Source organism: Micromesistius poutassou (genome assembly GCF_964030765.1).
Source record: "Micromesistius poutassou genome assembly, chromosome: 24".
NCBI lineage: Eukaryota > Metazoa > Chordata > Actinopteri > Gadiformes > Gadidae > Micromesistius > Micromesistius poutassou.
This window is the reverse complement of record NC_140294.1, coordinates 7,134,805-7,150,940: the sequence shown is the minus strand read 5'-3', so window position 1 is coordinate 7,150,940 and position 16,136 is coordinate 7,134,805. Positions and strand designations below refer to the sequence as shown.

The window sequence follows — 16,136 nt, the reverse complement described above, 5'->3', positions numbered from 1 at the left end:
ACACAACATTAACTAAGTTCCTTTTAGCAGAGGAGTGCTTCATGTTCAGAATCGGGATGTTGTTGCCCGGCTGACTCGTGACTTCTCAGTCCTCGAGTCTTCACCGCTAAACACAGTCAGTGAACGAACGGCAACTCGCGACTCAGCGCGACTCAGCGACTAGTGGGTGGAGCTGGGAGTCGAGCCTCGGAGAACGAACGAGACGAACGGCGACGAACGAGAGCGGCGAATCAGGTTGGTTGGTTCGTTTTAAAGAGTTGTTCGTTCAAACTGATTCGTTTGCTAACAAGCCACCACTACTTCTCATACAGCTTCTCTGACGGCACCTTCTCAGCGAGCAGGGCGCCTGCAGCCAAAGGGGGCGCCAATATGCCAACTCCCCCCACAGTGATATGAGAGATAACAGGTGGCTTAAATCAAGTGATCTGATTGGTTCCCAACTGTTGTATAATGAGCGTATACGCACAGCTATGACGCCCATTCAGTTTACAGAGATCCGTATCACTCCACGCCTAACTTGAACTGTTGTTTATTTATATATAAAAGCAATAGCATAGTTCACTGAATCCTAAAAATATGTTGATTGATGGAGAGGGTGGAAATGTTGTAAAGCAATAGGCACACGGTGAGTGAACTCGATAGTAGGCTAAATTGCCGGCGAACCAAGCTACCAAGCTCGCTTTTTCAAAATTGAGGGGGTCTATGACTTTCATTTCGCCATACTTACGTAGCCGTTTTATAAAAGCAATAGATCACTTCAGTCAGTGAAATGTTCTCATTATACCACAGTTAAGGGGCGTTGTCCGTCCCGACGTGCAGCGGAGGGACGGACAACGCCCCTTAACTGTGGTATAATGAGAACATTTCACAGCCTGTCGTGATCTATTGCTTAAATAGAAAACCGCTTCGCAGCAAGGATGATTTTTTTTTTCTTGAGTACTCGTGCACATGTGTCATCCCACCCTCTGTCCCTCCCCCCCTCTGTAAGTGTTTGACCGTTGAGTAAAACTGACCTGAGAGTTTCCAGTGTACAGTGTGGACTCCCCAGTCCAGCAGAGAGCAGCTTCACTCCTGAATCCTGCAGATCATTGGTACTCAGGTCCAGCTCTCTCAGATGGGAGGGGTTGGAGCTCAGAGCTGAGGCCAGAGAAGCACAGCCTTCCTGTGTGACCAGGCAGCCAGACAACCTACACACACACACACACACACACACACACACACACACACACACACGTGTGGGAACTATTACTTTTCTGGAGGTAAATCTTTTCAACGTCCTCTGATGTGGAACTTAACTGTTTGATCATTAAAACTGTAAAGTTTTAGAGTAGAGTAAAAAACAACTAAAGGGTAAAGGGGTGCACATTCTTTACCATCTTTCACCTCAAACCTAAAATGCAAACACTAGATTTTAGTGGAACTTCAACGGGGAATAAAGACTAACTAGACAGAAAACCACATTCAACACACAAACAGTAATTGTTTTTTTTCATTTAGGCGATTCATTTTTCAGTGACCCAGGAGGTGCTGGAACATGTTCCGGCGTGTTCCGGCTCAAATTAAGCACTGCCCCCTATGCATTCAAAACGTTAACTTAAACCTTTTTAAAGTGAGTGAATCTGTTCACATGAATGGACACAGATGGATGGTAGGCAGTGGCGGTTCTACATTGAATTACACCCCGGGTGAGACCCCCTCCGAGCGCGCCCCCCCCCCCCCCCCCCTCTCAATTGCAAGAAAGGGTGAGGGTGTCTATGACTTTCATTTCGCCATACTTACGTAACTGTTTTATGAAAGCAATAGATCACTTCAGTCAGTGAAATGTCCTCATTATACCACAGTTAAGGGGCGTTGTCCGTCCCGACGTGCAGCGGAGGGACGGACAACGCCCCTTAACTGTGGTATAATGAGAACATTTCACAGCCTGTCGTGATCTATTGCTTAAATAGAAAACCGCTTTGCGGCACGGATGATTTTTTTTTTCTTGTGTACTCGTGCACATGTGTCATCCCACCCTCTGTCCCTCCTCCAACGTCAGGATAAGTCATTCACATATACGGCCCGTCGGGAGAATAGCGGGAGAATAGACGGTTGTACGTCCATATGTGAAAGCAGCTATAGTATTATGTACTTTATGTATATACATGTTCTAGTACATCTACAGAGATGTTTGGTATATTAGGTTACAACCAGCGGCGGTGCAAGGGGGGGGGCTAGCGGGGGCTTAAGCTCCCCCTGAAAAAGGCTGAGCCCCCCCCAAGCCCCCCCTCCCAAAACCACAGTCGTTTGGTTATGACTAATATTTATGGTCAAAACATGTTTTTAATAATAATGTGGCGAGCAGCACGGGAACGACCAGACGGGAGCCCAAGGTGAGAGAGTTTGCAATAATAATACCCAATATATATATATATATATATATATATATATATATATATATATATATATATGTATTATTATATGAAGACATCAAACTGACTTATATGTTACATAACTGAACTATGAAATCATATTTTTCATTTGCGTAAGGGGGGGAGGGACAGAGTCTAATAAAGGCGTACACATTTTTTAGGTTGCCACCAAATTAAAAAGATTGTAGCCAGTGGAAAATGTGTCTTGAGCCCGGAGAGGACATAATATATTTATTTATTTAGACATGTTAACTTTCTGGAGGTAAATCTGTTCAATGTCATCTGATGTGGAACTTGTGGTGTAAGTGTTTGACCATTGAGTAAAACTGACCTGAGAGTTTCCAGTGTACAGTGTGGACTCCCCAGTCCAGCAGAGAGCAGCTTCACTCCTGAATCCTGCAGATCATTGTTACTCAGGTCCAGCTCTCTCAGACTAGAGGAGTTGGAGCTGAGAACTGAGGCCAGAGCTTCACAGCATCTCTCTGACAGATGACAGCCATCCAGCCTTCACACACAATAAACACAACATGTTAGGAACTGGGATTAAAATATTTTACATCTTTTACTGTTAACATAAAACTACTATAAAACTATAATTAGAGATGTTTTATTAATTGAACTACATTCAATCCATAAATATTAGTTTATTAATCTGTGTAACTTTTACTTTTAACATAATTAAGTTATTGTCTTCTTCTTTATTAGAAAAGTGTTTTTAGTTGAACTAATGTTTAAAACATTGGATATTTAAATTTAGTATATGCTACACGTGAACCTCCTAAACTGGAGCAACTTGATTGGTTCACTATCTCTGGATATCGGACAATATCCCGAGATTGAGATCTCAAACTCGGGATATTGGGGAGCGCACGTGACGGTCGTCTCGTCACACTAATAAAAACGAATAAACCGCTCATAAAAACAAATCAATCCTGGCAAAAAGTGTAATCTTGTTTATTTTTGGAGTGTTCACGTGTAGTTTATATAAAACAATGATTTACCTCAGGCTCTGTGAATAGTGAATCCGTGAACACTATTCACTTCGCCTTTGGCGAATAATTGTTAATAATTATGATTTATTTTATATGATTGTTATGATTGGGGAGTATGTTAAATAAATAAATCGGTACTGCTTTTATATCGTATTAATTATTTTGTGTGTAATATAATACATTATCACTGAACGTACAGATACGATTTGTATTTTATTATACCTTTTATATTCTAGTTTTCTGTATATTATGATATGTTATACATGTTATTAGTGAACCTACAGATATGTTTTGTTTGTTATATTAACTTATATATTCTAGTATATATTATTATGATATATATATATATATATATATATATATATTATATTACGTATTTATGTATTGTAATACATGTTATTAGTGAACTCACAGAGATGTTTTGTTAGTTATAATAACTTATATATTCTAGCATATATTATTATATATATATTAGATTATATTTTATGTATATAGTGTTGTGTGTATTGTAATACATGTTATTAGTGAACTCACAGATATGTTTTGGAGGCTTTGAACACTGGCAGCAGCCTCAGTAGACCCTCCTCTAAAGCAGAGTATTTCTTCAGGTCAAACACGTCCAGCTCCTCTTCTGATGACAGTAAGATGAAGACCAGAGCTGACCACTGAGCAGGAGAGAGAGATCCTGTGGAGAGACTTCCTGATGTCAGGGACTGTTGGATCTCCTCCACTAGAGAACGGTCGTTCAGCTCACTCAGACAGTGGAACAGATTGATGCTTCTCTCTGGAGAGAGATCTCCACCTATCTTCTTCTTGATGTAAGACACTGTTTTCTTATTGGTCTTTGAGCCACTTCCTGTCTTTCCCAGCAGACCTCGTAGGAGAATCTGATTGGTCTTCAGAGAGAGGCCCAGGAGGAAGCGGAGGAACAAGTCCAGGTGTCCGTTCTCACTCTGTAAGGCCTTGTCCACAGCACTCTGGTAGAGGAGGAGGAGTTTATCTTCCCCAGAGTTTGGTTGTTCTTCTGAGAGCAGATTGACCCCAGTGTCTATGAAGTGCTTAAAGACATAAAGGGCAGCCAGAAACTCCTGGAGGCTCAGATGGACAAAGCAGAACACCTTGTCCTGGTACAGCCCACACTCCTCTTTAAAGATCTGGGTGAACACTCCTGAGTACACTGAGGCTGCTCTGATATCGATGCCACACGCTGCCAGGTCTGCCTCGTAGAAGATCAGGTTGCCTTTCTCCAGCTGGCTAAAAGCAAGTTTTCCCAAAGAAACAATGATCTTCCTGCTCTGTGAACTCCAGTTTGGATCTGTTTCAGCTCTCCCATGATACTTCCTGTCCCCCTGTATGGACTGAACCCTCAGGAAGTGGCTGTACATATCAGTCACGGCCTTGGGCGTCTCTTCTCTTTTCTGGGATGTTTTGAAGAAGTCCTCCAGAACTGTAGCCGTGATCCAACAGAAGACTGGGATGTGACACATTATGTGGAGGCTTTGTGATTTCTTGACGTGGGAGATGATTGTGTTGGCCAATGTCTCCTCTCTGAATCTCTTCCTGAAGTACTCCTCCTTCTGTGGGTCGGTGAACCCTCTCACCTCTGTCACCATGTCAATACACTCAGCATGGATCTGATTGGCCGCCGCAGGGCGTGTGGTTATCCAGATACGAGCGGAGGGAAGCAGGTCGCCCCTGATGAGGTTTGTCAGCAGCACGTCCACCGAGGTGGACTTTGTGACATCAGTCCAGATCGGGTTGTTCTGGAAGTTCAGAGGAAGTCGACACTCATCCAGACCATCCAAGATGAAGACCACTTGGAACCGATCAAATCTGCAGATTCCTGCTTCTTTGGTCTCAATAAAGAAGTAATTAAGAAGTTCCACCAAGCTAAACTCTTTCCCTTTCAGTAAATTCAGCTCTCTGAAAGTGAGGAGAAATGTGAAGTGTATGTCATTGTTGGATTTGCCTTCAGCCCAGTCCAGAGTGAACTTGTGTGTTAAGATGGTTTTACCAATGCCGGCCACTCCAGTTGTCATAATTGTCCTGATTGGTTTATCTTGTCCAGGTAAGGGTGTAAAGATGTCTCCGCATTTGATTGGTGTTTCCTCCTTGACTGGTTTCCTGGAAGCTGTTTCAATCAGTCTGACCTCATGTTCCTGGTTGACCTCTCCACTGCCTCTCTCTGTGATGAAGATCTCTGTGTAGAAGTCCTTCAGAGGTGTTGAATGTCCTGCTTTAGCGATTCCCTCAAACACATTGTTGAATTTCCTCTTCAAATGAGACTTGAGTTCACGTTGGCACTCAACAGCAGCAGATCCTAAATGAGAAAAACAACAGAAGAAATCAGTTAGCGGATGGTGGCATCAGTGGAAACAGGTCAATATTTCCTGTTAAATTATCCAAATTATCCAGTCATTTAATGAAAAAAGGTCAAACAAATCGCAACAGAAGAAAACTCAACTGATTTTGTATCTTCAATATGTCCTGAGTAAGGAAAAAAAAGAATGACAGCCACTACGAGCCAGTCCCACAATGAGCTTTCTACATGCCGTTTCTGTGTCTGTAGCTTTAAATTCTAATGAGGAGGAGAGAGGCGGGCAAGGTGGAGGGTGGGGGTGTGGCCAGGGTTGCCAGCTTGGGCAGTTTACTGCCAAAGCTGGTTTAGGATCAGATCGGCGGTTTTTCATAGCCAAAACACAACACTGACACGTCAGATCAAATAAGACAAACGACTGTGCTATCCTTCTTCCTGTGACACAATCAGTAGCATCTGTTACGTTCAGAGCTGGTTCAGAGCAGCAGGCAGCACACACACACACACACACACACACACACACACACACACACACACACACACACACACTGCTCTGGCTGATGTGCCCCCACTACCTTCAGCTCACTTCACGTACGCACGCAGGCCCGCCCCCAAACATATTTTTATTTGAAATAAACAAAATGTTAAAGTGGGTTAATCTTGCAGGCCTATAGCCGAAAGGTCCACTCAGGGTTTTTTCCACTAGTCTTTATGATGAGCGACTTTCATTGTTAATAAACAAAAGCATTGTTAACAGATGAAGGCATTATTTTCTATAACTAGATGAATAAAGTCGCTGATAAGCTTAATTGGTTATTTAAGGTTGTAGGCTATTTGAATAGACATGCCTACATTGTGTTGTTAATAGGCTAATAATATGCAAATGCTGGATTAACTCCTAAAGATTACTAAAGTTAACTTTAGTAAGACTATGCTACTACAAGCGCAGATTCTGCCATGACAAACACCCATTCACAAAAACTGACGGATGTGGCGAGGGCGCATCGTCTTAAAGCTCAGAGGGCAGTGTTGGCAGTCTGACCTCTGCCGCGCGATTCTGAAAAGTATTGGCTCATGCAATTAGCCTAGGGTGACCAGACGTCCCCGTGTGCCGGGACAGTCCTGATTTTGAGTTGCGTGTCCCTGGGCCCAACAAAAGCCTGTCGGGATGCTAAAATGTCCCGGTTTCCACCGGCACCAACCACCAGCGATTACATAGCTAACGTGGTCTTACTATAGCCTGATCATTAACTAAAAACCACATAGAAAGAATAAAGCATTCAGCATATGATTTCAACAATGTGTGAGGGCATACGCTCCAGGGATGGTCGCACAGTGGAATGCTGATGGAAAACCAGCGGACGAGTGCTGGGCAGAGATGTTCACGCATTTCAGAAGCAGGGAGATTCTATGCGCACAAAGACATTGCCTACTATGCTTTGTTAAAAAAAAAAAAAAAAAAGTTCCGTTGGTGTATTTTCCAAAACTCTCTTCAGCAGGAATTGGGGGAAAGTTCCTTTCCCCCAATTCCTTCTCAACCATGGCCGAGATAACCCCCACTACGAGTCTCGTTGTGGAAGTACCAGAGACGTCAGAGAACTCGACGCATTTTAGTCTTTTCACCAAATGGGAGCTTTACGCAAGCTTGCGTTATTATGTTGCGTGTTATGCTCCATAACACCAACAGCAGAACGGTTATCCAAATAACAAAGAAGTGTACAACCCTTGCGTTACAGTGTGTGTATTCACACACATGTGGCGCTTGCACGGTCCTAGCTCATTGTCTCATGGGCGGACCAAATTCTCTGGGCGGGCAAAGCAGAGAAAGGGGCGGTAACCTGGCCCCTTATGACGACATACGGGGAAAATTCCAAATCAGCCTGTCTGAGCTTTCATTTTCTCAAAGGCGGAGCAGGATACCCAGGGCTTGCTTTACACCTATCGTCATTTCTAGCCACTGGGGGACCATAGGCAGGCTACGGGAACTCATATTAATGTTAGAAAACCTCATAAAGTGACATTTTCATGCCATGGGACCTTTAAGGTCAACCTGGTGTTGGACAGGGAGCCAGTGTAGTTGGATGAGAACGGGGGTGATGTGGTCGGATGATTTGGTGCTGGTGATGATGATGTTTAACATTCTTTAACCTGATACCCCAACAATAAACCTTCACATCTGGATAAAACCATTTTAACATTAAAGTTAGAAATATATATAGATATATAGATATATAGATATCTATAGATATCTCAAGATATGTGATTTAATCTGAGCATAACAAATAAGAGTCTCATACTGAATTAGCATTTGTTCTCTGTTTTGGAGATAAGAGTCTCTTCTGCCCTTTGAAATAATTGTCTCTGTCTTCTAAAGAAGAGTTTCTTACCGCCCCACAGTGTGTCAGCCAGTTCCTCCTGGTTCATCTCCATCAGGCAGAGCTTTGTGATGTCTACCACTCCCTCTATGGCGCGCCTCCTCTGCTCCTTGTTCTTATCATCCACCTCCTCCTCCTCCCTCTGACTCTCTGAGCATTGTGGGTAATCTGGGAAGTGAACCCTCCATAGCTTCTTCAGCTCCTTGTCTAGAAAAGCGTGTGCGTTCTCCTCAGCCCTCTGGAACAGAACAAACATCACAGAGAACTTTACTCTGAACTCACTGAGAACATCAGAAGCATCTGTCCTGGATTCACGCCCCGCTGGTCTGAAGAGGGAAGCCTGGAGACTATTAGCTCCACAAGAGATGCTTTCTTAATGTTCATGTAGAGCTAAAGTCAAATGTCTTGTTGGACATTCACACACCTTGATCAGCTCTGTTTGATGCTGCTGTACAGACTGAGCACTGGTAACCTTTGACCTCTCCTGGTGTGGTCTGTGGGACACACACACACACACACACTATTGTATTTCCCATGACTTGTAAACATTGATATAGAATCGATATAGTCTGACAACAACCAACTGGTCTGTTTTCATCATCTGTTTGAAACTCCTACCTCTCCTCTGTGGAGGGGCATCCATCTTTAAAGTTCATCAGTCTACCAATAGAGCGGTCACTCTTCATGGAGACACAGCTGGGTCCAGGGGAGTCTGCTCTCTGCTGCTGGGCTCTTCTGGAAAAACAAGAACCAGGATTTATGGACGTTTGATAGAAGCTGTACCTCTATAATCTCTAGGGCTGTCAGGTTCTGGTCGGTTAATCGATATGCACTTGTTGGACCTTCTCATTGGTCGGACAATGGCTGGTGATCCTTTTATAAGGAACTAAGAGCTTCTTAATCCATTATTTTAGGGCGGGAGGGACGAATGCAAACCGATGCCTTTTATATTTGAGTGCAGTGTGGGGAACGTTACTTTTAAAAAGTAATTAGTTATAGTTACTCACTACTTGTTCCAAAAAGTAACAGAGTTAGTAACTGAATTACTCTATAATAAAAGTTAAAAAAAAATAAAAGTACTGTAAAAAATAAAAGCTTTTTTTTTTTGCTTTATAGATGTGTGTGTCATTGTGAAATGCTTCATTAGATTTGTCGACAAAGTATTCGCTGTTGGACATAATGTACACTATACATGCACGTTCTTGCCTTTGACCTCAATGAAGTAGTGCTTATATCTCCACCTTAAAAACGCCAACTTTTCATCGGATTGCTCCGGACTCGACATCTCTGCTGCTTCTTCGGATCTGTTTGGAGTGTGTGTGTGTGGTGCGCGTGGCCTGGCTTGTGTGTAAAAACACTGGCTCCGATTGGCTACCATGAAACATGACTCTGCCTTAGCCAATCGTAATCGCTTATCTTGTTGTTAACCCACCTGGTCTCCTCACTAGCAGTGTGTGTATGGAGCCAGGGGTGCGTTCGGATTACGCAGTTCATTCAATCAATTCATAGTAACGCACCGCATTTAACGTTCAGTAACGATAACGCCGTTGTAACGACGGAAACTAATTACGGATTTTAATTACGATGGAAAGTAATTAGTTACATTACCCCGTTACTGAAAAAATAACGGCGTTACCTAACGCCATTCTTTTAAACAGCGTTATTCCAAACACTGTTTGAGTGATACCACCTGGTATCACCCTCTCAACGTTGAACTGGCCCATAAGGAAGACCACTAGTCCTAACTTACTGGACCTTTACTCCGCTACAAACTAATTGATTCCACAGAAGTCATTGGTCCGGTAGCATTGGGTTAGAAAGGACAACAAAAAAGCATGACGTAAGTGTAAAGGAAGTGAAAAGCATTTCAGATAAAATCGTAAGGCATGAGTACGTGGGTACGTAGTTTCTGTTTTAATAATCAACCACATCACTAAAACACCCTTATCCCTTCTCTCATTACCATCATGTCAACCACATCACTAAAACACCCTTATCCCTCCTCTCATTACCATCATGTCAACCACATCACTAAAACATCCTTATCCCTCCTCTCATTACCACCATGTCAACCACATCACTAAAACAACCTTATCCCTTCTCTCATTACCATCATGTCAACCACATCACTAAAACACCCTTATCCCTTCTCTCATTACCATCATGTCAACCACATCACTAAAACAGCCTTATCCCTCCTCTCATTACCACCATGTCAAGCACATCACTAAAACCCTTTTTCACCTAAAAATAATCTCACCCCCCCCGATCTTTCATCGCTGAAGAAACCCTCGTCCATGCCTCAACCGGTCACTCGTCCTCACCTCTTCTCAATAGACTGATTTCCATCTTTAAATTTAGGAGGTCTATCCATAGAGTGGTCACTCTTCATGGAGACACAGCTGGGTCCAGGGGAGTCTGCTCTCTCCTGCTGGACTCTTCAAGAAAAACAAGGGTTTATGGCTGTAGGATAGACACTGTATTTCTATAAAATCTGATAAATTCTTACCTTTGTTCATAAATTGGCTTCTTTTTTCTGAAAAGGTTACGTATGCTCTTCATGGAGACATGGCTGGGTCCAGGGGAGTCTGCTCTCTCCTGCTGCTCTGGGCTTCAACACAACACACACAGTTGTTCTCAGACTAAAGATGGAGTCATGAGATATCACTGCTGAGCTCTGAGATGGACAACAGACAGAGAGATCCTCTTCTTACCTCTTAGCTTTGCTCCGGTGGCCATGTTCCCCAGACAGAGTGGTCTTAGAGGTAGGACCCCCCTCCTCTCTCTCCTCATCTATAGTAGACTGGAGACCTGGACACAAACACAACTCATCCATCACTTCATTTGCCTTCTAAACTTTAGCTGTTTATTGAGAGAGAAGATCATTGTGACTGCGTCACACTAAAGCGTTATGGACGTCATAGACCATCAATATGAACCCCACAACAACATACCCACACTGCCCTCACTACAGTACAGATGTGTACAGCACATGAGAACTGAGAGATGAGAATTAAACACCTTGGAGACTGTAACTGTGCTTAAACTACAACACAAAAAAGATATACAATAGACTTAATAAATGCATTGTGGTACAATTAAAAGTGAAGAACGTTAGAATCATTTCTCCACTGGAACAAAGTCTGAATTCTGCCACTTTACTGAACCACAGATTCCATATAAATCAACTGGTGAAGCTCAACACATCGATAGGGTATCCTCTTATGACCAACGGGTCTCTCTCTCCCTCCAGGCTCTCTCTCTGGCTCCAGCTGTGGTTTAAGCCATAGGAATCGAGTCTAGACCCACAGGAACCCCCCTGTGAAAGTGGTACAGTCCAGCAACAGGCTACTATAGGATCTATAAAACTGTCAATCCCCAGTCAATACACACAAATATTAAACCTTTTAAATATCAGCACATTGAAAGGACTTCTGTCACGTCCTTCTCTTCATTCTGAGCATCAAGACAAACAAATCACTTGAATATTGAACGCAATGTTGAATTTACCACAGGTCAGTAAAGCAGTAAAACATGAACTAACGATGTATTCTCTACAGTAAACTTATTATTATATACCAGTAACCTAAAGACAATATACACTGTAGTAAACTGGTTATTATTATATACCAGTAACCTAAAGAAAATATAAACGGTAGTAAACTGGTTATTATTATATACCAGTAACCTAAAGACAATATAAACGGTAGTAAACTGGTCATTATTATATACCAGTAAACTACAGACAATATAAACGGTAGTAAACTGGTTATTATTATATACCAGTAACCTAAAGACAATATCAACGGTAGTAAACTGTCTATATTATCTTATCTTACCTTATCTACTCCGTGATTAAAACGCGTCCATAGGTATAAAGTTATAAAAGTATAAATGTAAGTGAAGAAACAGAAGTTAAAGTGTTTATAAAACAAGTTAATCAGGTGAAAGGTTTTAAAAATGGTTAGCGTTACTTGCTATGCTGATATAATAAGATAGTGTTGCCTCTCTTCCACTGAGTTATTCTGCTGTTGGTCTTCTACAGTTTATTGTTTTGTGTTATTTAACCTGATACCACCATAATAACCCTACATCTCTGGATCAAACCATTTAACCCCCAAGAGGAAAGTTATCCCCACATTGAAGTTAGAAATGTATAATTCTCACATTATGTCATTTAGTCTGAACAGAACAAATAGGAATCTCAAACTGCTCTCAATTCTTTTCTACATTTTCTCTATTTTCAAGACAGTCTCAAGACTGACAGACAAGAGTCTCTTCTGCCCTTCAAAATAATGTCTTTAAAGTAAGAGTCTCTTACCAGGGGAGTCTGCTCTCTGCTGCCTCCTTCTGAAAAACAAGAACCATCTGGAAGTTAGGATTTGTGGATATCGTTTCATTTGATCATTTATTGCAGGGCCACTAAACTACTTTCTCATGACTTTTCATTTCAATAATCTTTCTCAGATTATTGAAATGGAAATATAAGGACAGGCTGAAAAAGTTATTATGTAATTTAAGCACTAACATGTTAACATGTTGACATAAAAACACACTAAGTATCCTTCATACTGTGCATAGAGTGTTGATTCACAATGCGTTTAGCTAACATAGAAATAGAGCAGTCAGTTTCTACATTTCTACACAGACCTGTGTTATTCTTCATGGATTATTGGTTTCAATAAATCTCTTCACCTCAAAAGATCAAACTGATTCAATAAAAGCCGTTTGAAAGTAGGGATGTGAATAACTAAAATTTTTCATGGTCGAATAATCAGTGGGTGGTATGAACGAATAATCGATTATTCGATGTGTGCCGACATTCACAAAGGCAGCTATGGATCATCGGCAAGAAATCATTTAATATCTTAAACGCAAAAAAACTAACTTTAACAGTGATCAGTGTTTGTGTTGTATATATTAATATTTATGCTTGTGTACTGTGTATATTGTTTTTCTGTACATGATTAATAATAATAATAATAATAATAAAAAACTAATAGTGCTACAGAACCAACATTAGTTCTGTCCGTTAATTCTTGTTTATTTGAATGGGAAAAAATGTTAACAGTCCAAATGTTGAAAATCGACTTTGACCCTCAGGAACGAATAATCGAATAATCAAATATTTTGACCCATCCCTATTTGAAAGACGTTGAACCTTCTAACATTAAACCTGTAAAGTCTGCTACAAGTCGTCTGAATATTCATTTCATTCACACGATTCAAACAGCAGAATAAACGGCCTCAGCCATGAACCAATCCATCTCCAAGTGGTCCTGTGATTGGACGTTGGTATGTTCTGATTAACGATGGGCGGGCAGATCAAGATGATCCGCGGGCCGCCAGTTGAACAGCCCTGATGTATCGGCTGAATCCTCACCTTGTCTTAGAAGGTTGGTGATTTCCATCTTTAAACACTTCAGGTAGCTCCATAGAGCGGTCACTCTTCATGGAGACACTGCTGGGTCCAGGGGAGTCTGCTCTCTGCTGCTGCTCTGGTCTTCACACACACACACACACACACACACACACACACACACACACACACACACACACACACACACACACACACACACACACACACACACACAGCTGTTACTCAGACTAATGATGGAGTCATGGTGTATCACTGCTGAGCTCTGAGATGGACAACAGTCACAGACAGAGAGATCCTCTTCTTACCTCTTAGCTTTGCTCCGGCGGCCATGTTCCCCAGACAGAGTGGTCTTAGAGGTAGGACCCCCCTCCTCTCTCTCCTCATCCATAGTAGACTGGAGACCTGGACACAAACACAACTACACATTGTTTCTGTGGACTCTGTTTGAGTACCAAATGAATGAACTGACTGCATGACTAGATCTACACACTCTATCACTATCTATGTCTAGATCTACACACTCTATCACTATCTATGTCTAGATCTACACACTCTATCACTATCTATGTCTAGATCTACACACTCTATTGCTATATGTCTAGATCTACACACTATCGCTATATGTCTAGATCTCATACATGTCATTATTAGGATTATTCCTTACTTCTGAACACTGACCTCTCTTCCAGTAGATCAAAGTCACTAGAGCATCAAGAGTCTACAGATCAGTGTGCTATACCTTTATAGACGGCCATCAAACCACCAATAGGTAACTAATGTTACCAATAAAACCCAACAATAAAAGTCCACAACACAACCAAACGGACCTCACTACAGCACAGACTGAACCTCCACAATAAAAGTCCACAACACAACCAAACGGACCTCACTACAGCACAGACTGAACCTCCACAATAAAAGTCCACAACACAACCAAACGGACCTCACTACAGCACAGACTGAACCTCCACAATAAAAGTCCACAACACAACCAAACGGACCTCACTACAGCACAGACTGAACCTCCACAATAAAAGTCCACAACACAACCAAACGGACCTCACTACAGCACAGTCTGAACCTCCACAATAAAGGTTCCTGGACCAGAGGTTCAATATGAAACGCCCTCAACACGGTGGAACTAGTGATTGATGTTCTGACCCATATTCCTTTATTCAGGTTCTCTCTCTGAGATCAACGTCTCTTTTACAGCAGGAACCTGTAAACACTGAACTGGGACTGGAAATAGATTCATCTAGAACATATCAATACAGTGAGAATATACGACCAATAATCTAAAGAAAACATGACATTTAGCGAGCTGTACCGTAGCTTCTCCGTGATGAAAACGTGTCCTGCCCCTTGTCGTGTGAAAATATTACAGCACAGAAGGAAATGAAGATCAGTCGAAGGAAGAGATTCAGGTGTTCACCAAAACACAAAGTAAGAGTTGAGAACCGAGACGAACGCTAACACAGTTCTAAAGAAGACAGTGAAGACAGATCGAATGAGGAAGGAGACTTTGAACACCAGCCACCAGTAAAACCATCAATCATTAACTAACTAAAGAGGATTACATGGTTTACCTGTACCACACACACACACACACACACACACACACACACACACACGCACACACACGCGTGCGCATTCCAGCAGCTTAAGAGTCAAAAGTAGAGCAAAAGAGAGATATAAGAGATAAATACAAAATAAAATAAAAATAATAAAATAAAGATAAAAACGATGTACACTATCTACACCTTTCACAGGTGTATATCATAAGTATAGTTACACAGGATACTGGCTCAGTATGAGTATAAGTACACAGGATACTAGCTCAGTATGAGTATAAGTACACAGGATACTGGCTCAGTATGAGTATAAGTACACAGGATACTGGCTGAGTATGAGTATAAGTACACAGGATACTGGCTCAGTATGAGTATAAGTACACAGGATACTAGCTCAGTATGAGTATAAGTACACAGGATACTGGCTCAGTATGAGTATAAGTACACAGGATACTGGCTCAGTATGAGTACACAGGATACTGGCTCAGTATGAGTATAAGTACACAGGATACTGGCTCAGTATAAGTACACAGGATACTGGCTCAGTATGAGTATAAGTACACAGGATACTGGCTCAGTATGAGTATAAGCGTGGCATTGGACAGGCTATGACTAGGGTTGCCAACCATCCCGTAAAATACGGGATCGTCCCGTATTTGGCAACTAAAAGACCTGTCCCGTAATGAACTGATACGGGACGCACTTTGTCCCGTATTTTGGGGTCGTGTTGTACCTTTATGTAATGCCGGTTATCGTTGCATTAATAAAACCCGTGGGTTGCTTAAGCGTATAAACACACGGAGGCAAGGATGCAGTACGAGCCAGTTACTTTATTGGCGCACTATAAACACACTGAATAGCCAGACCCACGCAGCCAACCACCGAACCCCGAAGTAATGACCGTCTAACACAGTTGAGCACCGAGTGCTCAATCCAATACTCCACAGGTCGTAATCGCGTGAACGCGTCTGCCCGCGATCGCGCATAACTCTCTCCCCCCCCCGTCAACAATCTCGATCAAGAGGTGTCCCATATTTGAAAGTCTGGGAGTTGGCAACCCTAGCTATGACCCACTATGTTGTGCTCCATG

The 16,136-nt window shown here is 42.1% G+C and overlaps 2 protein-coding genes across 14 annotated transcripts in view; one reads left to right on the top strand and one right to left on the bottom strand.

The window, feature by feature from the left end:
• LOC311369547 (gamma-aminobutyric acid receptor subunit gamma-3-like) overlaps window positions 1–16,136 on the top strand; it is a 150,789-nt gene that overhangs the window by 13,570 nt on the left and 121,083 nt on the right. The window lies entirely within an intron of this gene.
• LOC311369512 (protein NLRC3-like) overlaps window positions 1–16,136 on the bottom strand; it is a 131,792-nt gene that overhangs the window by 107,339 nt on the left and 8,317 nt on the right. For 6 of the 12 annotated variants that reach the window (XM_084487717.1, XM_084487703.1, XM_084487704.1 and 3 more), the window contains 12 exons: window positions 14,803–14,955; window positions 13,781–13,877; window positions 13,479–13,598; window positions 12,417–12,445; window positions 10,810–10,906; window positions 10,605–10,706; window positions 10,420–10,533; window positions 8,714–8,830; window positions 8,520–8,589; window positions 8,108–8,333; window positions 3,938–5,723; window positions 2,559–2,916 (listed from right to left, as the gene is read on the bottom strand). In XM_084487717.1, the coding sequence (XP_084343843.1) occupies window positions 2,643–2,916; window positions 3,938–5,723; window positions 8,108–8,333; window positions 8,520–8,589; window positions 8,714–8,830; window positions 10,420–10,533; window positions 10,605–10,706; window positions 10,810–10,906; window positions 12,417–12,445; window positions 13,479–13,598; window positions 13,781–13,863 (3,018 nt within the window). In that variant the 5' untranslated portion in view covers window positions 13,864–13,877; window positions 14,803–14,955 and the 3' untranslated portion in view covers window positions 2,559–2,642. Of the gene's footprint in view, window positions 1–1,013; window positions 1,188–2,557; window positions 2,917–3,937; window positions 5,724–8,107; window positions 8,334–8,519; window positions 8,590–8,713; window positions 8,831–10,419; window positions 10,534–10,604; window positions 10,707–10,809; window positions 10,907–11,934; window positions 11,947–12,416; window positions 12,446–13,478; window positions 13,599–13,780; window positions 13,878–14,802; window positions 14,956–16,136 lie in introns of those variants that run through there. The other 6 variants (XM_084487702.1, XM_084487706.1, XM_084487709.1 and 3 more) reach the window with 5 other exon arrangements.